The sequence below is a fragment of the Astyanax mexicanus genome, chromosome 19 (genome assembly GCF_023375975.1).
Source record: "Astyanax mexicanus isolate ESR-SI-001 chromosome 19, AstMex3_surface, whole genome shotgun sequence".
NCBI classification, from domain to species: domain Eukaryota; kingdom Metazoa; phylum Chordata; class Actinopteri; order Characiformes; family Acestrorhamphidae; genus Astyanax; species Astyanax mexicanus.
This window is the reverse complement of record NC_064426.1, coordinates 12,796,904-12,824,107: the sequence shown is the minus strand read 5'-3', so window position 1 is coordinate 12,824,107 and position 27,204 is coordinate 12,796,904. Positions and strand designations below refer to the sequence as shown.

Here is a 27,204-nt window from a genome sequence, read left to right as displayed (position 1 = left end):
TAGGCTTCCAACGGAGGGTGCATCAGTGTATCCTACTCTGGAAGACTTTTAAGGATTTTCCAATGACATCACTGCATCCACGCCCACAGAGCACACGAAAATGGGGAAGGCAACGCCCAAATATACGTCATAAACATATTAATTAACTAGGTTCCTTATCTAATTAAACAGCCAGTAAAGCAGTAATATAATTTATAGTTTAGATAAACTGTATGCTCAGTAAAACTATATTTATGACCCTATGTGTATCATGTTATACATATAAAACATATTATAAATAATATATGTTTTTATATGTATAACATGATACACATAGGGTCATAAATATAGTTTTACTGAGCATACAGTTTATCTATATATACACTGTAAAAAATTTACTGTAGAATTTACAGTAATTAGCTGGCAAAAAAGTTGCCAGTAAAATTCTGTAAAAACCTTAAAAATACAGTAATTTGCAGTAAATAAGATTTACCCTGAAAAAGTAGAAAATGCTAATCATATCCTAGCCATCCAGCCATCCATTTTCATCAATAAATTAAATTCAATTGCATTAGAATTTCTTCACAAATAAAGACAACCACACTGTTACAATGTCAAACATTTATTAATAATGTTGAGATAAGGTTGGACTAAAAAAAATCTGTTTAAAATTCATAAATTCATAAAATTCAAAAGAAGTACAGGCACAGGGCACTTTTTTCTCTCTGATGCACTACAATTTTACTGTACAAACATGACATAACAATCTGGAGACTTTAAGTCTCCAGATTAAACAGTTAAACAGTAAACATTTTTTTTATCTTTTTTTTTTAATCGACCTCTCATATTTATCACCAACACTGAAGAAATTCATGTACAACAAATGATTTAATTCTGCAAACATTTTAAAAAATCTGTAGAATTGGCCTTTAAAAATACATATTCCTGCATACAAGTGGAGAACGTATTTCATAAACATGTACCAAAATAAGAACTACAAGGGTAGATTTTTCTATTACAGCAATTAGGCATAGAAAGGTGTTTGAAAGGTGTACAGATTCATTGAACATTGAATGAAATATAATTTAGCAAAACAACTTAACTAATCCAATAACAACGCATTCTGAATACAAAACGAACAACATATGAACAACTGGGATGCTATGTCCACAAAGATCCTTGGTTCTTTCGTTTGAGAACTTTTCATTCCATACTCACACAGACAGCCATTCAAAGTCCATTAAGCATTTGAGAAGCGTACACACATGTGGGTTGACAGTGTTGCTCTTTTTCGCCGAGACCTTCCCACCTTTCTTGCCGATGGTTGGATTAATTCCAATGAAGCATCTAAAATAAAACATAACATAGCCCCATGGTTTATATCAAAGTATATGTTTGATAGGCTGCATGTTTCACATTTAAAATAAGATGCAATTCTAAATTGAGGTTTTATACCTAGTCTTACTTTAAACCATCACCATCCCAAGTCTACTGCAGTGTATATGTGGTGGACTTGTACTACTTTTATCTGCCAACCAAACTTTAATTCCAAGTTAAATAGTATTTTTAAAGTTTTTTCTTATCAACGAAGGTCTGGTGTGGCTGCAGGGTCAGTGAACATTTATCAGTTCAATTTTTCACCATTTGAGGTTAAATTTGAAAATATAAATGGGTGTAAAACATATAATTTTTTTTCCATTTATCCTAAAATTTTACATTATGAGGAGCAGAAATGAAATGCAAAATTTCCAGATAAATGGAAAAAATTTTTTTTTACTTGTTTATCTGTTTTTTTTTTTTTTTTTTTTTTTTTTTACTTTTTTTTAAGTAGTAGGATTATACCTCCAGCCTGGGGAGAACACAATGCCTGTCTGTGATTGGTCAGTAAGACTCTGCCTTATTGTGAGGAGAGGAGAGTTCCCAACTAGCACAACAATTTTATCAACACTCCTTCACATGTAGTATAACCAGCAGATAAAGTCCCACCTTTCCACTTAAAGAACTGATTAGCTTGCTTGTTATGGATAAAGTCCCGCACCTCAACACAGACCAATAACAAACAGGTATAGAGTTCTCCCCAGGCTGGTGGTACAATCCTACCACATTAAGTACAAGATGCAAAAATGGAAAAATTAATTAATTAAAAAAATATATAAATCAGCAAATAGCATTAAAATATTTTTTTCCCATTTTTACTCAAAATCAGACTGCGAGGAATAGAATGGAAAAACTAGAAAGAAATTCACTAAATAGAAAAATGAATGAAAAGTTTCATACACAAGTTTCTATTGTCTAATTTAGCCTCAAATGGTCAGAAAATTTAAATGAAATGTTACACAGACCCTGTAGGTTTTTATCCCAATAAAGCAGAAGCACACGTGATTCTACCCGTTTAAACAATTACAATTAGTTTCAGTATAACTAACAAACTAACAAGTTTTGCAGACAAGACTGTTAAAATGTATGCCCTGGTGCTGGACAGAGAATAGGTTCACATGGGTCCTGTGCAGATGTGTATATGTACATCCAAAGACAATTTTATATACTTCAAGTGAGAGCTTTTCAAATGGCCTCCATGTATTTTTTTTATTTTGTTTGTTTCCCAAAAAAAACTTTAGTGCATTTAGTGCAAAACTTTAGTATCACTTAATAATAATATTATTAATAACCATAAAAATACAGGGATGCCATTTGTGGAGCTCTCGCATCAAGTACCGTATTTTTCGGACTATAAGGCGCACTTAAAAACTTTTAATTTTCACAAAAATTTACAGTGCGTCTTATAATACGGTGCACCTTTTGTATGGATTTTACTCGTCAGGTTGTAAGGAGCAGTAAACACACACTCCGTGCAGCGTTATAGAGAGTTTCAGTGCTATACAGAGTCCATAGCCGTGCAGCTCCGAGGCTGAGCAGCAATAGCATTAGCTAGATGCTAACCGCTAAGCTAGCTAGCTTATTCACTGAGATCAGTATTATCTAAATTTTACTCGTCAGGTTGTAAGGAGCAGTAAACACACACTCCGTGCAGCGTTATACAGAGTTTCAGTGCTATACAGAGTCCAGAGGCTGGAGCAGCAAATAGCATTAGCTAGCTTATTCACTGTTCAGAGATCAGTATTATCTAAATTTTACCCGTCAGGTGTAAGGAGCAGTAAACACACACTCCGTGCAGAGCAGCAATAGCATTAGCTAGATGCTAACCGCTTAGCTAGCTAGCTTTTTCACTGTTCAGAGATCAGTATTTTCTAAATTTAGCACTTTTAATACTGCTGGAGCAGTATTATTAGAGTTAGATGCTAATCGCTAAGCGTTCACCGTTCAGAGGTGAGTTATCGGCCTGTAAGTCTGTGCTGCTTTGCCTGGCTAGCATTAGCTAGATGCTAAGCGCTAACTCTCTCAGAGGTGAGTTTTATCAGCCTGTAATCTGCTTGTTTACAGTGTTAAAACAAGCTACGGGGGACGAATCGCTAGCTAATATCTCACTGTCTTACCAGAACACGCAGGATTACTCAGTGTAACGCTGTCGTTTAAGTTTGGGTTAACTTTACTAGTTTAGGTGACTAGCTAGCGTGCTAGCGGATAGCTATGCTAACGCTGGTGCAGCAAGCCTTAGTGGACATCTGGAAATCTAAGCTTACTGTAAATAAACTGAAGCACGTTACTCACCCAAATAAACAGTTTTCAGGAGAGGAATCTGTGTAGATTAATATCCAGCACTCGTTTGACTTTGAAAGAGCTAGATTTATATATACTGAGACGCTCCACCGGCAAGCGACCACCCCCGGTGGGGGAAGGGAAACATGGCGCCACCCCTGTTCACTTTGATATAGGCACCCTTTCTAGTGTCACTTAACGCGCCTTATAATGCGATGCGCCCTATGTATGGAAAAATAGCAGAAAATAGGCGTTCTTTGATAATCGTCTTATAATACGGTGCGCCTTATAGTCCGAAAAATACGGTATATGAAATTTATTTTGGATGTACATATACCCATTTGCCCTGGATCCATATGAACCTATTCTCTGTCCAGCACATATGTATAAAAAAAACAGGCAAGGACATACTTACCTTTGAATGAATTCAAGCGTGCATGACGCCTGCTCCTGGTACAGCAAATTGAAGTTGTAATAGGATGCAAACAAGGCCGCAATTCCAGCCACAAAGTTTGGATGGGGAGGTACCACCACTTGACCCTCACGGTGAATTTACACTGCTCCGACGCGAAAACGCACATGGTCGCACTACCCCCCTCCAACCGGTCGCATGTGGGCGTGACAAAGGCTTTCCCTGCGTCGTCCAATTAAATCGTTTTAATAAATGGGAAATGCTTTTTATATAAGATATTATTATTTCCAATACTTAATAAATATAAATGTGTCTTTATAGATATAAATGTTTGAATGAGCTTCATTACACTGTCTAGTGAGCAGTATATAAGCTGAAAAAAGCAAACTTTTCCAATTAAATTACATATTAATATTTTAAAAACCCACCAGAGACTCCAACAATCACAGCAGCCTTTCTCCTCGCTGACAGAGTCCCTGTGAATCAGCAGGGATTTTATAAAGAACAGGGAAGCCTGAAACTTCTCTTCCAGGTGTAACGGCTGCATGTGCGTGCGTGAAGGAGGACCAGGAGACCGCTCTCTTGTCTTTCTCTCTTTTTACTCTTTATTGTCTCGCACTCTCTCTCTCTCTCTCTCGACCTCTGCACACATAGCAAGCAGCAATACAGCAGTTTGATTTCAGCAGCTGCACATTTTCACATTCTCTGGCAGAGCACATGTTAGACTGTGTTTTTTTTTTTTCCAAAAATCAAACAATACATATACACAAATGTATAATGCAGTAATAATAATGATACAGTTATGCAGTATAACTACAGCAAAATATTATAGTGTAAAAATACAAAAGATAATGAGTATATGTATATAAATATATATATAAAAAGATATACTATATAATATATAATTATATAAAAATTAACTGTGACACAACACTGCACTGTGATCGTATAGTATTAATTTTTTTTATCGTTTAGAGACAATATTCAATGAGTTTTTAGACTCTGTTGGCTGAGTACTGTGCTAGAGTAGAGGGATTTTTTTTCCTTCTTTGAACAAATTAGCTCTGAATACATAAATTACAATATAAAGGAAATAAACTGCACTTGCAACATACCTGCACACATAGCAAGCAGCAATACAGCAGTTTGATTTCAGCAGCTGCACATTTTCACACTCTAAAGGACAAATGGACATACTTTAAGCAGAGAAGGCTAACATTTTCACCATGTGGAATATGGGCTAGTTACTAGCTGCTAGCTTAGCATGGTCAGAGAAAACAGTTTTAAAATGCATCTAAAATGCTTCAGAGTCAATTTAACAGTGCTGTCTAGTTAAATTTACTGATAAACAACAATTAAATAGAGAATTACAAACGTATATGTCCATAGTTAACTTTATAAATGTGAAATAGTTCCCCTGTGCTTTGTGTGTGACTTACCTCTGGCAGAGCACATGTTAGACTGTGCCAGAGTGAGGGAAGAGGGAGGGACCAAGCTACTGCTGCACACTAACAGGATGTTGCAAATGCAAGGCACAACTTCAAAATAGTGAACAGAAATGAACAATTATATAAAAAAAAGGATAATTACAAAACTATTTGCTGAATATTATTATAATTTTGGTTGAATTCACTATAATTATTAAGGCTATTTTTAAGGTTATTTTTAAACCTGTTACACCCACCCCCACTGAATTCTGCCAAAATTACATAACAAATATGAAAAACACATAGGTGCTATACACAACATTTAACCAACAGGATGTCCTAAACTGGACTGCCAACTTTGGAAAGTGTCCCATGTGGACGAAGTGGCAAGAGAGCAGCGCTAAACTCTAAAGCCAACCACTGGCTGTAAGATGCCTTTTACACCCCACATTACCCATTCAATATGCACCATAATGCCTGTCACATCCAAACAAATTACTGTTAAAATAAAACAATAACAAAAGCAAATTGGTTTACAATGTATCGAAACTGAACAGTGTTAACCTACATCTTAATGTTTGAATGTCTGAAAAATTGACCTACAAACGGTCCGAACATTATCTTTAGCATTGCTAACAGCGTCTTGCCTAGACATAGTGTATATCAATCTGTTTACTGGTCTAACAATGCGACCAAAACGAGATCTGACATCTGTGTGTGTAGTTGTGTTCTCAGTCTGAGTGTTGGGTGCATCTGGGTGTGTATTGAGGGATATATTGGGCTGTTCATTCTCAGGATGAGGAGACTTCTGATCAGGATGTACAGAATTGACACTCTCAGTGAGATTTACAGGTTCTTGACCATCTTGGATGTCTTCAGCCTCATCTCCACTCTTACTTGTACTGGTCTCATTCTCAAGAAGTAGTGACACACTTCTAGCATGGCTAAGGTTTCTTACAGGAGATTCATTCAAGTCCTTGATCCATTCCAAAGTCCTGTTTTCAGAGTTGAAATGGTTTGGATCATTTGTGTGCACAGAGTTAGTATCTGAACTGTCAATTGCAGATGGGCATGTCTTTGTTCCTCTGTCAGAGTCATAAACAGGTTCCTGTGATCCACCAAAGCTCAAAGATGCACAGTCACTTTGTCTGTCGTCAGATGAAAGTTGCTCAGTGTTTTGGTCAGGAGCAGGAAAATCATGGCCTGTTTGCATATGAATGTCCATAGGTTCATCTGAGCTGACACTGGACATAGTTGTGACTGAGTCAGGCAACAGACTGTCTTCCACTACTGGAAGGAAGTTTGCTAGCATCAAGAGGTTGCGATGTACAACTTTCTCTTGCCCATTGGCTGTATTTCGAATCCTGAAAGTGTGAGTTTGAGGGTTTTTATCCACCACTGTATACACTGTTGACTCCCAGCGACCTGCAGTTTTCCTCTTTCCTCTTTCTGTCTTATTAGCCAAGAGCATCCGGTCATTCACTTCAATAGAAGGCCCTTTCACTTTCCTGTTGTAGATCTCAGCATGGCGACTCTGCTCCTTTTCAGCATGCTTCTGGGCAATCAACATGGCCTCCTTGAGATCTTTGGACAGAGATGCCACATACTTGTTGTAATCTGCTACACATGGATCATGTAGAACACTCTTAAACATGACATCTATGGGAAGACGAGGGACCCTTCCAAACATCAAATAGAATGGAGCATACCCCGTCGTCTCATGAACCGTGCAATTGTACATGAAAGTAAGTGTCTGCAGTTGACTTGGCCAGTTGAGCTTTCTTTCTGGACTAAGAGCTCGGATCATGTTACCTAGGGTCCTGTTGAAACGCTCAACACTTCCGTTACCCATTGGGTGGTAAGGGGTGGTATGGGACTTCCTTATTCCAGAGATTCTGAGGAGTTCACTGATCAGCTGATTTTCAAAACTCGCCCCTTGATCTGAGTGTATCCTCTCTGGAAACCCATACACACAGAAGTACTTATCCCACAGGACTCTGGCAACTTGTTTAGCCGACTGATTTTTGCAGACAAATGCATGAGCTAGCCTCGAAAAATGGTCAGTAACAACCAGCACGTCAATGGACTTATTGCTTGCATCTTCTGCTGACCAAAAACCGATGCACACAAGCTGTAGTGGTCTTGTAGATGTTATGTTCTCTAGAGGTGCTCTGCCCTCTGGCTCAGCAGCTTTACTTACAATGCAGCGCTGACAATGACGCACATATTCTCTCACGTCTCGGTCCATGTGCACCCAGAAGAATCTTTGTCTTGCCAAACTAAGACTTCTAAACTGGCCTTGGTGGCCAACATGGTCATGGATACCTTTCAGAACTTCAGATTTGAGAGAATCTGGAACCACAAACTGGAAACGTTTAGTTCTAGAAAACTGATCTTTTGAGACCCTGTAGAGAATCCCATCAGTGACAATGAGTTTCTCCCAGTGCTTCAAGTATCTCAAGACAGATGCTGGCTCTCTCACTCTGTCATGTCTGGAAGGTCTGCGACGCCTCTCTACATACATCAGCACTCTCGACAGGATTTTGTCTTTCAGTTGTGCATCATGGAGCTCTTCTACTGAGTAAGCAGGTAAGGTGTCATGACCAGTGTTGATTATTTGAGGTAAGTGATGTAAAACTTCAACAGCACGAGACCTGACTCCAGTTTCCCATTCTTTCTGAGACTGTAAGATCGCAGCTACATCATCCTTCGCCAACGATTGAAGACAAACAGCTGGTGGGTGTGGACTCATTTCTCTGCCTGAAGGATCAGTTGACCATCTGAATGCATCTTGAACTGCAGCACTGGACACATTTTGAACATCATGGATAAGACTATGAAATGGCTCATTCAGTAGTCTATAACCCATATTTGATTTGACAAATGGTACTCGGCTAAGGGCATCAGCAACAATGTTCTGAGTACCAGGCACATACTTTATATCAAAATCAAACGATGCCAATTTGGCAACCCATCGCTGCTCACAGCAGTCCAGCTTAGGTTTGGACATAATGTGAGTGAGCGGGTTGTTGTCAGTAAAGACTGTGAATTTATGTCCCTTGAGCCAGTGGCTGAATTTATCACATATAGACCACTTTAATGCCAAAAACTCCAAACGGTGGGCTGGATAATTCTTTTGAGACCGAGACAGTGATTTACTAGCAAATGCGATGGGTCTTGCTCGAGTTCCACCATCCTGTATCTGTGAAAGGACTGCACTTATACCATCTTGTGATGCATCAGTCGACAGCAGAAAAGGACGAGTGAAATCAGGGTGTGCCAGGACTGCAGTGTTAACAAGAGATTCTTTCAGTCTATCGAAGGCCTGCTGGTGCTCAGGTGTCCAGTCAGTTGGGTTTAGCTTCCGATACTGAGATGCTTGTTTTGACTTACGTGTGCCTTTGTACTTTCTTTTCTGGCCAGACAGTAAATCAAACAGTGGCTTAGCGATAGCAGAGTAGTTGGGCACAAAATGTTGATAGTAATTGATCATACCAAGAAACGATCTGATACGTTTTTGGCATGGTGTCACACCATCCTCCTCCATGAGTTGGGCACTGGTCAGATTTGCAACGCTCTCAACCTTTCCTGGGTCAGTAGAGACACCATCTTCATTGATTACATGGCCAAGGAACTTGACAGATTTCCTAAGAAAAAAACATTTCTTTGAAGCCAGTTTCAGGTTGTGACTGCGCAGTCTGACAAACACCATCTCCAGGCGTTCTAAGGCAATGGCCTCATTTGGTGCAAAGACAAGTAAATCGTCAAGGTAGCAAAGTAAGCTCAGGAAATTTTGGTCTCCAAAAATGCCCATCATCATGCGCATAAAGCTGGCAGGACTGTTACATAGGCCTTGAGGGAGCCTGTTGTACTCATATAGCCCCATAGGTGTCGTAAAGGCTGAGTACCTCTTGTCCTCTTCATGAAGTGGCATATTGTAAAATCCTGAGGTAAGGTCCATCGTGCTAAAAAGACAATTGCCACCAAGTGCAGCCAAACAGTCTGCTTGATGAGGGAGAGGATGTGCATCCTTCAGAGTTCTTTTGTTAAGCCACCGGAAGTCTGTGCACACACGTAAGTCTCCGTTCTTCTTCCAAACTAGTACTAAAGGAGATGCATATTCGCTGCTTGACTTTCAAATAATGTCTCGCTCTTCCATCTCGTTTAGAACTTGCCTCAACTTTTGGTATTGGCTTGGGGGCACTCTTCTGAATGGTAGACGAAATGGCTTTTGGTCAGAGAGGTGTATTCTGTGCACAAATCCCTTTGCTTCCCCACAGTCAAGGTGGTGGCGGGAGAAAACATCCTCGTAGCGCACAATAAGGTCGACCAGCTGAGATTTACACTTCTCAGAGACATCACACAATTTCAAATCCAGTCCACTCAGTCCAATTTGCTGAAGTCGCTTGTCAGCATCTTCTGGAACCTGCAGTCTACTTGCTACAGAAACATCTGAGGCAGTCACCTGAGAACAGCATGAAAGAGGAGTAGGTTGAACTGGACAATCATCATCCATGTCTTCCAATGCGACACAAGAGAATACGTCAGCAAGCTTTGCATTGCGTTTGATTGTCACTGGATGGTCAGACATGTTAATGAGTTTGAGTGGGACCCATCTGTCTCCCCAAAGAGGTGTGACAATTCGTGACACCAGTATGTTTCTGGGAGCTGAGCGGGACGAGGTAGGCTCTGTCATCACAGTGCTGCCAGCAGAAACAAGAGAGGTTTTTGGCAATCTACCCCAAACCAGATACTCCTTGCCAGGATCAAGACACACAGCAGAATTGGACTTGACTGTGCCAATTTTGTCTGGGATTTTATCGCCTCTCCAGCGACATAGACCAGCTAACATTGACAGGAACTGCTCAGATTCTGAGTCTAGATTAGAGCATGGAGATGATACTGCTGTCCAGTAACTACCACACTTCTTTGACTCACGAAGCATGTGTTTAATGACGTTAGTACCTAAAATCATGTCATCATGTTGACCTGGAACAACCAGGATTGGAACAATCATTTCACAGCCATACACTTCTATTTGGAGGTCATAAGCTGACTTGGGCTTGACTTGATTACCACCACAGCCTACCAGAATAACATCTGCATCATGCTGTTTTTTTACATCAAGTAGACCAGCCTTGATGAGCTGTAACTCCGCAGTCTCACTTATAGTGCAGGCCATGGAGCCACTGTCTAGCATTGCTCCCAAGGTGAGTTTTCTTCCAACAATAACTGGTGTGTAAAACAGGCTGTCACTCCTACCTATTACTTGTGTGTTCTGGAAGATAACTTTGTGTGTGTTGCATGATGCTTTAGCAGTCTCAAATAGAACATCAGCACTGAGTTCTCTTTCATGGGAGATTTCAGAAACACCTGTATGGCCTCCCGCCACATACAGGTTGGCTAGTTTCCCGCCTGTGGATTTTGCTGAGGTGTACATCTTTTGCTGCATTCGTTGTGAGAGTGGCCAGGACCTGGACACCTGCTCTCTGATTGGATAGACGCATTGCGTTGGACGGACTCATTTGCATAAAGTTCAGCTCGGCTCAACTTTTCATCGCATCGCATCCCCCGCTCTCGACGCGTCGGACCCATGATGCACCGCGCGACTGCGTCTGACGGAGACGGCGCTTCCCATTGAAAATGAATGGGATCCGTCGCTGTGCGTTGTCGCGTCGGAGCAGTGTAAATTCACCGTCACGGTGAATTTACGGTGAATTTACACTGCTCCGAGCCGAGCTGAACTTTATGCAAATGAGTCCGTCCAACGCAATGCGTCTATCCAATCAGAGAGCAGGTGTTGGCCTGTAACGCGTCCTCAGCGCAGCGCATGAAAACATTTTAGTTCCGCTTTCAAGCGTCCAGAGAAGCCTGGAAGAGAAGTTTCAGGCTTCCCTGTTCTTTATAAAATCCCTGCTGATTCACAGGGACTCTGTCAGCGAGGAGAAAGGCTGCTGTGATTGTTGGAGTCTCTGGTGGGTTTTTAAAATATTAATATGTAATTTAATTGGAAAAGTTTGCTTTTTTCAGCTTATATACTGCTCACTAGACAGTGTAATGAAGCTCATTCAAACATTTATATCTATAAAGACACATTTATATTTATTAAGTATTGGAAATAATAATATCTTATATAAAAAGCATTTCCCATTTATTAAAACGATTTAATTGGACGACGTAGGGAAAGCCTTTGTCACGCCCACATGCGACCGGTTGGAGGGGGGTAGTGCGACCATGTGCGTTTTCGCGTCGGAGCAGTGTAAATTCACCGTTACACTGCTCCGACGCGACAACGCACAGCGACGGATCCCATTCATTTTCAATGGGAAGCGCCGCCTCCGTCAGACGCAGTCGCGCGGTGCATCATGGGTCCGACGCGTCGAGAGCGGGGGATGCGATGCGATGAAAAGTTGAGCCGAGCTGAACTTTATGCAAATGAGTCCGTCCAACGCAATGCGTCTATCCAATCAGAGAGCAGGTGTTGGCCTGTAACGCGTCCTCAGCGCAGTGCATGAAAACATTTTAGTTCCGCTTTCAAGCGTCCGGAGAAGCCTGGAAGAGAAGTTTCAGGCTTCCCTGTTCTTTATAAAATCCCTGCTGATTCACAGGGACTCTGTCAGCGAGGAGAAAGGCTGCTGTGATTGTTAGAGTCTCTGGTGGGTTTTTAAAATATTAATATGTAATTTAATTGCTGTTGTCAGCTTATATACTGCTCACTAGACAGTGTAATGAAGCTCATTCAAACATTTATATCAATAAAGACACATTTATATTTATTAATTATTGGAAATAATAAAAGCTTATATAAAAAGCATTTCCCATTTATTAAAACGATTCAATTGGACGACGCAGGGAACGCCTTTGTCACGCCCACATGCGACCGGTTGGAGGGGGGTAGTGCGACCGTGTGCGTTGTCGCGTCGGAGCAGTGTAAATTCACCGTCAATGCTAGCATCCACTGGGCTCCTGTGAGATCATCACCTGAAAAACAGTAAACATAGTTCCATATGAATGTCAAATTTCCACTTACCCAAGTTGCAATCAATCCGCCACTAATCATTTACATTAATACATCTTGAGAACTTTCCTCTCACATGCTAAAATTGTATGCATGTCTTCTTTTGATTCAGACACATTATGATCTCGATCTATAAAATTTCACCATGTAGATGAAATCATGTGACCCCAAGAGACTACGCTTGTATTTTCTGTTGCGTCTATGTACATCTACTCAATTTTAATATACCCAACTAAATTAAATTAAAATAAAGATCTATAAATTGAAGTTGTTCTAACAATAGTTTTTAGTTTTACCAACATAGAAACTTTTTTTTTTGCCTTTGTATTTCTTAAAATATAAGCCCACTTACTTTCCACTCAAATTAATTAATTAATTCTCAGACTTTAAACATCTTCATTTATTAAGATAAAAAAGTCACAGTTCTCACTTATTTTTGTGTGGCATGAACAGAGTAGCAAAATAGCTTGCTTGGTTATACGCTTATTTCTTTTATTATTCAGTTTACCATATTTTAAGTGCCTCTCCAGGCTAGATAGCTAGCTAGGTTAGCTATATACCCCAGTCCCACACACCGAGTCCTCACGCTAGCATTTAGCTCGCTACAAAATGCCTCTCCGGGCTAGATAGCTAGCTAGGTTAGCTATATCATCCCCAGTCCCACACACCGAGTCCCCACGCTAGCATTTAGCTCGCTACAAAATGCCTCTCCGGCCTAGATAGCTAGCTAGGTTAGCTATATCATCCCCAGTCCCACACACCGAGTTCCCACGCTAGCATTTAGCTCGCTACAAAATGCCTCTCCGGGCTAGATAGCTAGCTAGGTTAGCTATATCATCCCCAGTCCCACACACCGAGTTCCCACGCTAGCATTTAGCTCGCTACAAAATGCCTCTCCGGGCTAGATAGCTAGCTAGGTTAGCTATATCATCCCCAGTCCCACACACCGAGTCCTCACGCTAGCATTTAGCTCGCTACAAAATGCCTCTCCAGGCTAGAGGTTAGCTACATCTTCCCCAGTCCCACACACCGAGTCCCCACGCTAGCATTTAGCTCGCTACAAAATGCCTCACCAGGCTAGATAGCTAGCCAGGTTAGCTTTATCATCCCCAGTCCCACACACCGAGTCCCCACGCTAGCATTTAGCTAATTAGCGCACTACAAAATGCCTCTCCAGTCTAGAGGTTAGCTATATCATCCCCAGTCCCACACACCAAGCCCCCACTTTTAAGTAATATAAACTTGAACTTACCAGCTGTGAAAAACAGGCGTTTCCAGGCTGTCTTGTCCTCTCTTCTCCTGTCTTCCCGCGCAATCCATGCAAGACTTTTACAGTGCATTACTGTGAAACTGCTTTGAACACGACCCTGCTTGCAGTTGTGCTCATCCATTACTGTTAATTCCTGTAATTGTTTTGCACAACCACGATGCACTCTAAAATACAGTTACATATTGTAAAAAAAAACCAGTATATTACTGTAAAAAAATACTGTAAAAACTACAGTAATTTTTTACAGTGTATATATATATATATATATATATATATATATATATATATATATATATATATATATATAATTTTAATTAATTCATTTATTTACTTATTTATTTTAACTTAGGGACTGATGAGGAACTGAATCCCTCATAAGGCTGAGGTCAGACAGGGCTGCCAGAGTCACTGGTCAGAGATGCGGCCTAAAATGCGGCTGGGAGTAAACAGGATTTTACCGATAAGCTTCCAGATTTATCAACTATAATGTACTCTCCTGTAAACTCAGTAGAATTGACAAACTAACCGAAAGTTTAGAAAATACCTTTCGCTCTACCTTAGTTGTTGTTGCACCCCTTAAACACAAAATAGAGAGACAGAAAAAGCTTGCACCGTGGTACAATGATCAAACTCGTACCTTAAAGCAGTTTGTACGGAATTTAGAGCGTAAATATCGATCAACTAAACTGGAAGTTTTTCACTCTGTGTGGAAAGACAGTCTTGTTAAATATAGAAAAGAACTTAATAAAGCCCGCTCAGCATATCTGGCCTCACAGATCGAGATGAATAAAAATAATCCTAGAGTTCTCTTTAGTGTTATTTCCAAATGAACTAAAAACCAGGCAGGAACTGAACCTCAGATTCCAGCCATTCACACCAGCAATGCTTTTATGGACTTCTTCGATAGTAAAATTGAAAACATTCGGGATAAAATTAAACAGATTAATAGCTCATCCTCTCTGTCATCTGGTGTGGCTGATCTAGAACAAAACTCTGTTACCAAAGTTAGGTTGGAAGTCTTTAACCCACTTCCACAGCTAGAACTAGAGAAAATGATCTCCTCTTCAAACAGCACAACCTGCACACTTAATGCAGTTCCCACAAAATGACTAAAACAGGTACTACCAGATATAATTTAACCACTGTTAATGATAGTAAACTCGTCACTCACCCTAGACCATCAACCTAAAGCCTTTTAAACAGGTGTGATTAAACCTCTGATCAAGAAACCAATTGTACTGTCTGACTATAGACCTATTTCAAACTTACCGTTTATTTATAAGATTTTAGAAAAAGCTGTGGCCCAACAACTTTGCTCTTACCTGCAAAGAAACCAGATCTATGAAAAATTTCAATCTGGATTTAGGCCTCAATTATAGCACTGAGACAGCTTTAGTTAGAATAACAAACAATCTACTTACAGCTGCCGACCAAGGCTGTATTTCCCTACTAGTACTTCTCAATCTGAGCGCAGCCTTTGATACAATAGATCAGACTATCCTTTTAGCCGCAGCCGCAGCTGTCGTATTCCTGGCTGCAGCTACTGGCCCTCTCGCTATGCCCACAAGACAGTAGCTGTACCCCTACCTTTATCTTCCCTTCTTTCTCTCCCAGGTCTTAGAGATCCTGTCTTTTCTTTTCTTTTCTTTTCAAGTCCTTAGACTTGTTTCTTTTGTTTTACTTTTTGTTGTTTTTAGTTATTAGGGTTATTAGTGCCCCTTTTTTTGCTTGTTTCTCACCTCTCCAGCTTTTTTTTGCATATCTACAGATAAATAAGTGATTTGAAAAAAAAAAAAGCTGCTGAAGGCGAAGATCCTGGACCGCCACCAGCTCGGCCCCACGGCGGCTGCCCTGGAGTTTCTCCGCTGGAGGTACCGGAGTTTCACCGCTGGAGGTACCGACACACTGACTCCCCCCGAGTCCAAATGTCCCAACTCCTCTGGATCAGTCGCTGCTGGCTCCAGCTGGATCGTATGACGGTCGCCGGCATCATAGAACAAGTGACAAAGAGAGACAAAACAACAGAGGTTAGTGCAAAGACCGACGAAGACAAAGTGGCACAGGGGATCTATTTAAATGAACAGGAAACACACTAGAAGTGGAAATACCTGGGGAAGGGGCAGAGCTACAAATGAGACACGTGGTGGAAATCTACTGAGACAGGAGACACAGAGGAGTACAGGTCACGTGGGGAAAACACACAGAGACATGAGACAAGGCCAGGACGTGACACATCTCTTTAAGCCATTAGTGGAGCTGCCATACTCCTGAATATATAAAACACCTATGTGGATGTATGAAAGACTTTTTAAAATTAATTTAAAAGCCATTTGACCAGTGGTAGGATGGTCCCCCCTTAAATGTGAGTCTTGGTCCTCCCAAGGTTTCTTCCTCCTCCTGCAGCTCTGAGGGAGTTTTTCCTGGCCTCCGCGCTCACTGGGGTTCTGTATTCTGTATTATCTATGTTTAATCTTTTGCCTGATTCTTTGTCCTGTGATCATGTTTCTGTAAAGCTGCTTTGTGCCAACACCAGTTGTAAAAAGCGCTATACAAATAAATTTGATTTGATTTGATATTTGTTTTTACTATGAGTGAATGAGCTACTGAGGTCTGAGTTTCCTCTTCTGAGGTCTCCATTGCTCCACCAGTCGCTCGCTTTCAGTAAAACTGAGCCGGATCCTCTTTTAGAGGCTGTTTGTGTGACGTTAGTATGTAAAGACACGTGACGTGGCCAAAAGAACTCCTGCGAAAAGCAACCTGACACTCCAGTTTTAAGTATGAATATATTAGGGTTAGCAGGGATGGTCATTCCCCCACACTGGTACCATTAAACGCAATGTTTTATCCCTTCTCCACTCAGAAATGCTTCTGCTTTCAGTTTAGAAACAAAATAATATGGACTGCCACTTTAATGATGAAATTTCTATTTTTTTTTTCTATTTGTGGAGAAATCTTGACAACCCACTTTGTTCCGGAAGGAAGATTAACTGGTGTCCTTCAGATATGGGAAGTTTTACTAGACTGGGAGAGCCTGTTCATAGATGGACTTAGCCAAACCCCACACACCTGTGCAAGGCGTGTTGCAATGCTCATTGCTATCTTACACCCCGCTAACAGTCTATTTTCACATATTGTAAAGTTAAGTTGTGATGGATTACAAATCTTCAGTCTCCTCCCCTCACAACCTCACCATTCACCTGATCTCGCCTCACTCCTCTGTGCTTTAGTGAATGTTCCTACGACTCCATTCGTCAGATTCAGTGGATTCATTTCTCCTCTATATCATGCCACACAGAGGTTCTGCTTTAATTTGAAGATAGTGTACTCATGAACATTAACTATACTCAATGCTTGAGAGGCCTGGAGTTCCAGATGTTCTCCTGAGGGTTTTCTGACTATTTTTCACCACAGTTGGAGAGATTTTTGGTTATTTAGCAAGGGAGTGGCAGTGGTGCTACTTCAGCGAACTTTACACTGATCACAATTCACAGTTTACAATACTCTTTATAAACAAAAGACTTATATTCACAGTTTAAGATAACAAGAAAGAGCTCTGCATTGTGGAACTCTAAACACACAAACACAATGCAAAAAAGTAAATCAGTCATTACTGCATTATTTTGTCAGTTGATTTTATCAGTTACATAATAACAATAATATAACACGGTTTATCAGTGTTTTAGCGTAGAAACTGTTATCAACATTTTACTTACTTTCTGTGAGCAAAATAAAAACTCTAAATGTGATTTTGAGGGCACTATGATCTCCCACAATCCAATCAGCTAAATGTGGACTAGAATGTATTGTTACTACACTAAACACAATAAAGAAAATGTGTTTGTGTTATATATAAATAATGTTTTGCATCTAAAAAGTAATGTCATTGTTACTTCCAGACACAATGTAATTCATTTATGTCAAAACTTCTGCACATAAGGTATCAATCAATCTTTATCAATGAAACTTTATTTCACTCGAGAATACGTTGAGGGTGACCCTCATTTACAAGGCCGCTGAGCATTTACAGTTTAATAGGGATTGAAAACATTTATTAAGAAATTAGAAATAATAAGTACCAAAAGAGTAAATCATAATAAATAAAAGAAATACAATTTTAAACCGACATTTAGTATAGATTAATAAAATATATATGTAAAAAATAAGAAATTAAAAAAAAGACTATAAAACATTGACATATAAAGTAAAGAATTTATAAAATATAAAATGTAGAAAAAGATAATAATAGTATTGATAAAATAAAGAATAATACACCAAAAACATAGAATAAAAAATAATTAAATAAGTTAATAAATAAAATAAATCCAAAATTAAAATAATAAGAAAAAGACAAACTAAAATAATAATAAAAAAAAACTAATTTAAAACAATCACAGGAATTCTGATGGTGCCCAGAAACGAAAAGTTTAAAATGATTCAGTGATCCCAGTTCTAATTTATGCAGGTTGGGGCTTGAGAATGCATTTCTGGAGAGTCTTGATTAATTTACATTTATGAGTAAAACTCAAGTCTTAGCCAGGCTTGGCTCTTGGCACCATCTATTTTATTAATGGATATGTCTTCTTCTCCTTTCTGTGTAGTAGTTCCCAAGGCTACCTTCCACTATGTGTTTCATGTCGCGTTCAACTGTGGTTTTATGATGCTGGATAACCCCCACACGGTGGTTGGGTACCAGAATATATATAGAAAAGGAAAGCGCACACGCTTCTTGTCTTCCTAAGATCGTACTCAAGGACAGCCTCTACCTGAGAGCCGAGTGACTTTGGTGGCATTCAACGTGTGTAACTAGTGTTCTGTGCTATGCCTCCTGACCCCTGAGTCTTGGTTAGGTAGTGGATAACAAACCTGCTTAGAGGGCAGTCCAAGTAGCTGTAAATCCCCTTGCAGAATTACATGACACGTTACCAGGCATGTGCTACCAAATGCTGTATAGTACAATCTGATGATCTTGGTCACCTGCCATAAAAACTTTTGCTTGGTCCGCTCAAACTTTGGTCACAGCTCAGCACCGATTCAATGCAGAAATATAATCTGGCATAATTGTGACTTTAGGTTGGCTGAATGTTGAAGTGACCAGTTATTCACTATAATGTAATTAAGCTTTATGGTAATAGTTAAAAAAAATACATTTAAAGTTTATTTAAATGTAATTGGATAAAAGCAATTCAGTGTGTGTACATTTATTAAAAATGTGTTTAGACATCCTAAGTTTAGTAAGTTACTTAATTGTTGTAATTTAATTTGTTTAAATAGGTAAACATTGCTGCTTTGAGACAGATGTTTTTGTTCCACAACAGCTTTGTGTAGTTCCAATTTTTCCCATGTTCATATTGCTCACAGTGAAATTCATCTCAAGAGTTATTTTTTGAATGTCATTAACAGACATTTGCCAATACATATAAGCCAGCGGTTGTTACGAACCGCTTGATGCCATACGTTTCACATATTTTGTTGAGTAGGCTTCTACAGTGATGTGAAAAAGTGTTTGCCCCCTTCTTTATTTCCTGATTTTTTGCATGTTTGTCACACTTAAATGTTTCAGAACATCAAACCAATTTGAATATTAGTCAAAGACAACACAGGTAAACACAAAATGCTATTTTAAAATTAAGGAGTTTATTATTAAGAGAGAAAAAAATCCAAACCTACATGACCCTGTGTGAAAAAGTGATTGCCCCTAAACCTAATAGCTGGTCGGGCCACTCTTAGCAACAACAACTGCAACCAAGCGTTTGCAATAACTTGCAATGAGTCTTTTACAGCGTTGTGGAGGAATTTTGGCTCCACCCATCTTTGCAGAATTGTTTTAATTCAGCCTCATTAGAGTTTTTTCGAGCATGAACGGCCTTTTTAAGGTCCTGTCACAGCATCTCAATCAGATTCAGGTCAGGACTTTGACTAGGCCAATCTGAAGTCTTCATTTTGTTTTTCATCAGCCATCCAGAGGTGGATTTGCTGGTGTGTTTTGGATCATCGTCCTGCTGCAGAACCCAAGTTCGTTTCAGCTTGAGGTCACAAACAGATGGTCGGATATTCTCCTTCAGGATCTTTTGGTAGACAGCAGAATTCATGGTTCCATTTATCACAGCAAGTCTTTCAGGCCCTGACACAGCAAAACAGCCCCAGACCATCACACTACCACCACCATGTTTTACTGTTGATGTGATGTTCTTTTTCTGGAATGCAGTGTTTTTTTCTTCATCGTTTGTGGACAATGGCTCTCACTGTGGTTCGCTGGATTCCGGTATGTTTTAACAAGGGGGCAATCACATTTTCTTACAGGGCCATGTAGGTTTTGTAGGTTTAACTTTTTTTTCTCCCTTAATAATAAACATCTTCATTTAAAATAGCATTTTGTGTTTACCTGTGTTGTCTTTCACTAATCTTTAAATTGGTTTGATGTTCCAAAACATTTAAGTTTAACAAACATGCAAAGAATCAGGAAATCAGGAAGGGGCAAACACTTTTTCACACCACTGTAAACAACATATGACTCAAAGATGTATTCATGGACAGCTTAATACTTGTGGTTAAATTCAGAAGATTGAGTTTCTATCCATAAAACCACCTGTAATGAGGAAGTAGGATTCATTTTAGTCACAGCCACTGTTTTATCATAAAAGCTGTAACACTGTTTAATCACTCCTGTTTAATAAAGACATGACAAATTAAAATCTGCTTCAAACTATGTACAGAAATCATAATTACTGATTTTTAAATTTATTTACATCACAAAAGAAGTAATGTACGTTTACAGATATATATTACTGTTCATATTAAGCAGTCAGAGTTGCATTTACAGCTCTTTTTTATTGGATATTTAATTCCATTAGTGAAATTCTCAGAAAAGACCAAATATTCCAACAAAATTGTTTAACCTCCATAATTTATGATCTGTGCAGAAGTTCCAAAGCTGTAATACACTGCAGGTTCTAGGTATTGTGGAGGAACCAACATATCCTGGTTATGCCTCAGGACAGGTCAGTAACACTGCTGGGCTCTGTCCACATGCTCTGACTAACCCAGACCCCTGGTAGCTGAAGCTTCTGTTTTGGCTGAAATCCTGATAGGGTGCCCTACAAAGTCAAAGAACCCATTTTTAGTGCTGTACGGATCCCGTAGAGCACCTGTAGTGTAGTGAAGGGGGTAGGGGGTAAACCTCTGTCTTCATACAGAACTGATGTAAATACAGTCTTAGAACCCTAACTTGGTTGAGGTTCTAACTGCCAGTATGTGACTCTGAATTATTTATATTTATATTTTGAACAGCACAGAAAGCAAAATGCAAAATAGCTACATTGTTTCTCACATTCACTTAGACCTTAATTTGATTGCAGACAGAATGAATCTGGTCATCTTTAGTACATTTGTTAATATAAAAAATGTCCCTGCATTTCAGGCCTGCAACACATTACAAAAAGTTTGAGACAGAGAAAATATTGGTAATGAGGAAAAATTAGGAAAAAAACGAATGAAATCCACGTCCTGAGGAGTAAATTCGAATTTTTTTAAATATAAAAACTATGTTCCTTAAAGAAAACATGGAAGGAATTTGCTTCCCCTCTACAGTACAGCAAGATCAAGTAATCGGTGGAATTTCAGTACGGCTCTCAGGCTCTCTCACTTGCAGCTGGTTTTCTCTTCCCTGTTTTGCTGTGTTTTTCAGTCTATCTGGTTGTTTACCATGTGTCTAGCATGTGGTTTTGTGTTTTTCTACATCTCCGTTGATTCTGTGTTTGCCCAAGGACATCTATGTAGTTTTCAACAAGACAGTGCAAAACTATACGACTCACACATTAAAACAGCATGGTTGTGGAATAAGACGGTACAGGTAGTGAACAAGCCTGCCTGTACATCCAGACCCATCCCCAGTAGAGATGTGAGAGAATACTGAAATAAAAAAAACTATGCAGGAATGCACATTTATTATTAAATTAAGATTAAACATGAAATATATATTGTGTTCATCCCATCTGCAATCAAATAAAAGCCAAAAGAATGCTGAGAAACCCCGTGCTTATTAAAATGAGCATTTTGCTTACAGATTTAGGGTTGTACTTTCAGTGTTTACTCAATGCTGAAAAGAGAGTAATGTAATGTCAGGTTGAAATCTAGTACAGATTTAATAAACCATGATCCACAACATCAGAACTATAATATGAGAAACACAAATGCTGATCTAACAGAGTTTACTGACCTAGCAAAGTCCAGATGGGTCATCAGTCTCCTGACCTAAAGGTCAACATGGCCCATGTATCTGGAACTGGGAAAATGGAGTGAAATTTAAAATATGATGTATTCTGTAAGCATGCATTAATAAACACCCAGATAAGACTGATGACTACATAATCACGCACCACAGGAAACAGAGCATCCAGCCTGCACACATCTGCACCTGACACACCCTGGTCCTCATCCCATCATTGCTCTGATCAGGTACTGTTTGCTTTGATTCTGCTTCAGTTAATTAAGACATTTAGTTTCAGTCTTTTCTCTCCTCTTTCTTGTTCAGCGGTGTGTATGCTTTAACAGGGGTCTTCTCAGGGGTCTGCAGCAGGAGAGCAAGAGACACACCATAACACTGACAATTTGCTTGTTTCCATGGTAACAGTATGGCTCAAGTCCGAGTGAACATGCGGTCATATGCACTCTTTCAGCTGTGTGTGTGTGTGTGGTTTGTTGTAAAATAGATTTTTTTCAGTTACACCTATGCTTTTTTAATGCAAGTTCACTCAAAACTGTATCGACTACACCCAATCACTTCTGTTCATTTAGATTCAAACTGAAGCTATGAGGCTTATGTATCTAATATGTAATGGAAGCTTAACAAGTGATGGTGATGGTACTGTTGTAAGTGTTCATATTAGTGTTTGTGTGGGTACTGATGCAGATCAGGGATATCCAATCTGCAAGTTTAGATTCTAAACAATCAGCAGCACACCTCATTCCACTTGCTTAATCAGTTGGTCAATCTTTAAATAAACAACAATATTTACTTTTGATTGGCTGGAATGAATATCAGCCTTTTCTGGATAAGTTTTGAGATTCCATTCAGAAATGCTGTTGTTCAAGACTCGGGCTTAATCCCTGTTTAGAAAACTGCCCTTTACAATTTAGCTCATTTATTCAAAATATTGACCAGAGCATTAGGGTAGTGTTCTAGTGTTTTCTTTTCTTTGCCCAGACAAAAATGAATTCTATTCTTGGATTAAAATCCAAAACTAACATTTAAACTGGTGCTTATTCTGTCAGTTTTATTATTGCATTTCAATGTTCAGATGGCACTGCAGTAGATCACTGATTAGAGATTCTCTAGCTGAACCAACTGACAGCAGTAAGAGCACATCCACTGTCAACTCTATTTAGAAATCAGGCCTCTTATGGGGTGTGCAGGAATTTAACAGGGCTGAGGTGGCATCTCATCTCATCTTTTCTGCATCAGTAAGACCTCCACTTCCTGAACCACCTTATGATCAGTGATGAATAAATAACAGTCGCATGTTCTCAGAAAGCACATGATCAGGTCTGGTAAAAAGTCTGAGGATTGAGCACCATGCTAATTGATGAGGTATATGGTTATTTTGTTTTTTAGATACATTAGACCTGTAGCTCCAGTTTGAAACTATAGAAGCAGTCTGATCAACTATGTTTTGTTTACTGAGAAAATACACTAGTTTTTAACTTAGTTCTTGCTTTAAGTGAACTAAAAAAAGAACAGAAGTGTATAAAGTCTCTGTCTAACCCCTTCCCGCCCCCAGCTGTGTCCTTCACCGATCAAGGCCAATCAGCAGTGGACTCTGCTCTTCCTTCTGGCTCTCGTTCTTTAGGTCAGCGAACACCTGAGTGAAGTAATGTGGATCAGAGTTGAGCTGTAGCATTTTAGCACTCATGCGCTCAATGATATCGAGGCAGCGATCCCAGAATGCATCCTTCTCTGCTTCCACCAGGAACGGCTTCAGTGGGTATGAGATCTCATTGCCCATGTAAGAGTAGCTCAGGTACAGGCATGTGAGAAGGACAGCCTGAAGCTCGCGCTCACTCGACACCTCTGCTGATATCACGTCCCGGCACAGCATGTAGAGGAAGACAACATTGGCAGGGGTGATGAAGCCTTGGTCCTGCCAGCCCTGCAATAGGAGTGACCGGTCCACACTCCGTAGCCACAGCACCGGGTCGGCAGGGGTCATCCGCTTCAACCGGAAACACCGGCGGCACAGGAACTCACCCAGGCTCCGCAGCAGCTCACTGGTAGATGCCTGCACAATCACTCGCTTCGGTGTGCCAGCATTAGTGTTCACCTGACCCGCACCACTACTGATGGACGTCCGCTTGCCAGTGGTGACCACGCTGCTGGTGGTTTTGGATGACGGGATGGAGCTGATTGCTGTTTCCTGGGTGAATGAGGACAGGTTAGCACAGGACTGGGACTTTTTCAGGTTTTGTGTGTTCAAATTTTCGCTGGTCTCATCCTGACTGTCTCCAGAGGAGAGCTTCTTAGAACCTTTCCTCTTTGCTGAAACAGCCACAATCCGCTTCCATGGCAACACACTGATCAGAGACTGTCGCTTTAAACCTTTGTCTTTGGCATTTTTGCTGTTCTGGACAGCAGTGTAGTGACCCACCATAGGTGGGATTTCATCCAACAGACCAGCTTTGCGGTAACTCGGGGAGGCAGAGAGGACAGTACCCATGATGCCTCAGGGGGTGGAGCTTTAGGCCATGTAAAGATGAGATGTGCCTTGATGGGACCTGCACATAAAACAAGATCAAACATATCATTACATTTCAGCCAACACTGATTTACAGCTAAAGCAATCAATACTGTGATATATCATTAACATGGCTCAGAACTAAGAAATCTCAGAAACTTTAGAACCCTGAAATTTAAGAAGATGTGTGCAGAAGTGTGAAGGTGATGTGACTAAAATGAGGCTGGACTCTTAGGCAAACATACAAAGATCATGGTTTAGATGATCCAGTTGGCCCAGAAGGTGGTTTTAATATTACAGAAAAAGGATGCAGGATGGCAACAGGTCAAGTAAAGTACTAGAAGAAGAAGATACATCTGAACATCTGGAACTAAAGCTATTTTTGAAGCACTGTGACAATTCATGATACTGGAACTGGATTATTTGTCTCATTAGCAGGAATTAAAACAAGAATGAACTTCCTTGGGAAGATAACTGTTGTGGTAGCATCTTCTAATAAGGTAACACAAGGTAAATCGCTAAATGAAGACAAATGCCAGACTAAAACAAAACTAAAGGCAGACTACAACCAGATGAAATCAAGGCTAAACAGAGATTAAATCATAGAAAATCCAGACTAAATCTAGCCTAAATCCAGGCTGCGTGGGGTTAATGGTAGCAATGCTGCCGCTCTGTTCAGCTATTTCAGATCACAAACAACATGGAGCCTAAGCGCACGTATACACACACACACACACACACTGCTCGGTGTAAATGGACAGGCCTGGTTTGCTTACCGCTCAGAGCGCGCTTCTCTTATTCAGCATTATCTGCTGCTACTGATCGGGAGTGTGTTGATGCGCGCGCCGTGCTGCTCTCCGTGGTCCTGAATCTCTGCAGATAAACAGCTCGCGCGGATCCAGAGCCTCGCACTGCGCTTCAGTCTCGTGTCACATCATGTCCTTTTTCCTGCATTAATCTTCAGTGAGCTCGCGCCTTTAATTCACAGTAATCTGCAATACGTCTCTCTGTCGCTCTGCCGTGCGCCCTTCTGCACCGGGAACGCGCGCTTATGGCATCAATGCCAGGCTGTTTTAGATTAAAGATGCGCGAGCAAAAACGAAAAAAAAAAAATGAGCTCGAGCTCACCCAGACCCCCGCCACTAGCCTGCACTGCAGATGTGAGTGTGTGAGTGTGTGTGTGTGTGTGCATGCGTGGCAGTGACGCTGATTATCCTCCCACACAGCCTGTATTACACCTTCATCATCATCATCATCGTCACCATCATCACCTTTAACAGCATCACCACCTTTATCACCATTATCCCTAGGCGTTGTTATCGCTACTGATTTTAATATCGATTAATTTAGGGAAATTTCAAGTTACAATAAAAATGTATTTTGAATATAAAATGTAACTATACCAGGAACACTCAAACTTCTATTATTAAACATTTTGTGTTTATATTATACAGACCTAACACAACAGTTTGTTTAATATCATTTAATGTAGGTAATTGCAACACCGTGCTTCACATCTCTATACAGGTTTGGAATGGCCAATTTATTGAAACGGTAATGTTTATATTTATTTAAACAAACAAGAGAAAAGCAAAAGCAAAACAGAAGCATACATGAGTAGGGTGACATAAAACCAACTAACAAGACTAATAAAATTCAGCTACAAAGACAATACTAAAGTTAACAAGACAAGCCTGATATAACATGAATAAAAAAACAAGAAACAACAGAACAACAACTGTCCTCGGGCTAGCAGCACAAACAAACACTCATAAACCCGACATGAGCACGCAAAAGACCAGACCAAGAACACTGAAACAAAGGGTTCTGTATACACTGGGAGACTGGGAACACTTGGGGTACACAAGGGGGTGGGGTTTGACAAGACCACAACAAAACAATGCTGAGTGCTTAAAGAGCACATGGGGAAGAAAAACATGACAAAATGACAGAAAAGAATGACATAAAAGGGGTGCCAATTCCAGAGGCTCCAGAGAGAAAAGGAGAAAGGACCATGGTGCAACACTTTATTACCACCATCACCAACTTTATCACCACCATCACCACCTTTATTATCATCACCACCTTTACCATCATCACCACCTTTATCACCATTATCACCACCTTTATCACCACTTACCATCATAATCATCATTACCAACTTTATCATCTTCACCATCTTTGCCATCATCACCACCTTTGTCCTCACCAATACTTTCATTACAATCATCATCACCACCTTAATCGTCACCACCTTCATCACCACTTTTGTCATTACCACCTTAATCATCACCACCTTTACAATCACCAACACTTTCATCAAAATCATCACCAATCATCATCAATCAGCATCATCACCAACTTTATCGTCACTATCACTTTCATTATAATCATCATCACCACTTCCATCATAATTATCACCACCTTTATTATCAACACTTTTTTCCCCGTCATCACCACCTTTTTCATCACCAACTCTTTCATCATAATCATCATCACCACCTTAATGATCATCACCAACTTTATTATTACCAACACCACATCATTATCAGCATCACCACCTTTAACACCATTATCACCACTTTTATCACCATCATCACCTTTATGACCATCACCACCTTTATCATCATTATCATCAGCTTTATCATCACCAACACACCATGAAAATCATCCCTAACTTTATCACCAACATTAACACCGGCTTTATCATCATT

General features: G+C 40.0%; 1 protein-coding gene across 1 annotated transcript; it reads right to left on the bottom strand.

Moving 5' to 3' along the window:
* Positions 1-17,709: 17,709 nt before the first annotated feature.
* On the bottom strand, positions 17,710-25,658 carry cdk5r1a (cyclin-dependent kinase 5, regulatory subunit 1a (p35)). The gene is made up of 2 exons (XM_007242462.4): positions 25,267-25,658; positions 17,710-24,530 (listed from the first exon to the last, which is right to left on the bottom strand). The coding sequence occupies exon 2, from the start codon at positions 24,470-24,472 to the stop codon at positions 23,549-23,551; it is 924 nt and encodes a 307-aa protein (XP_007242524.2). The 5' UTR covers positions 24,473-24,530; positions 25,267-25,658; the 3' UTR covers positions 17,710-23,548.
* Between the last annotated feature and the right edge of the window lie 1,546 nt (positions 25,659-27,204).

Bases quoted from the DNA above. Each gene is read 5' to 3' on its own strand.
- cdk5r1a (XM_007242462.4), bottom strand. From the start codon at position 24,472: ATGGGTACTGTCCTCTCTGCCTCCCCGAGTTACCGCAAAGCTGGTCTG.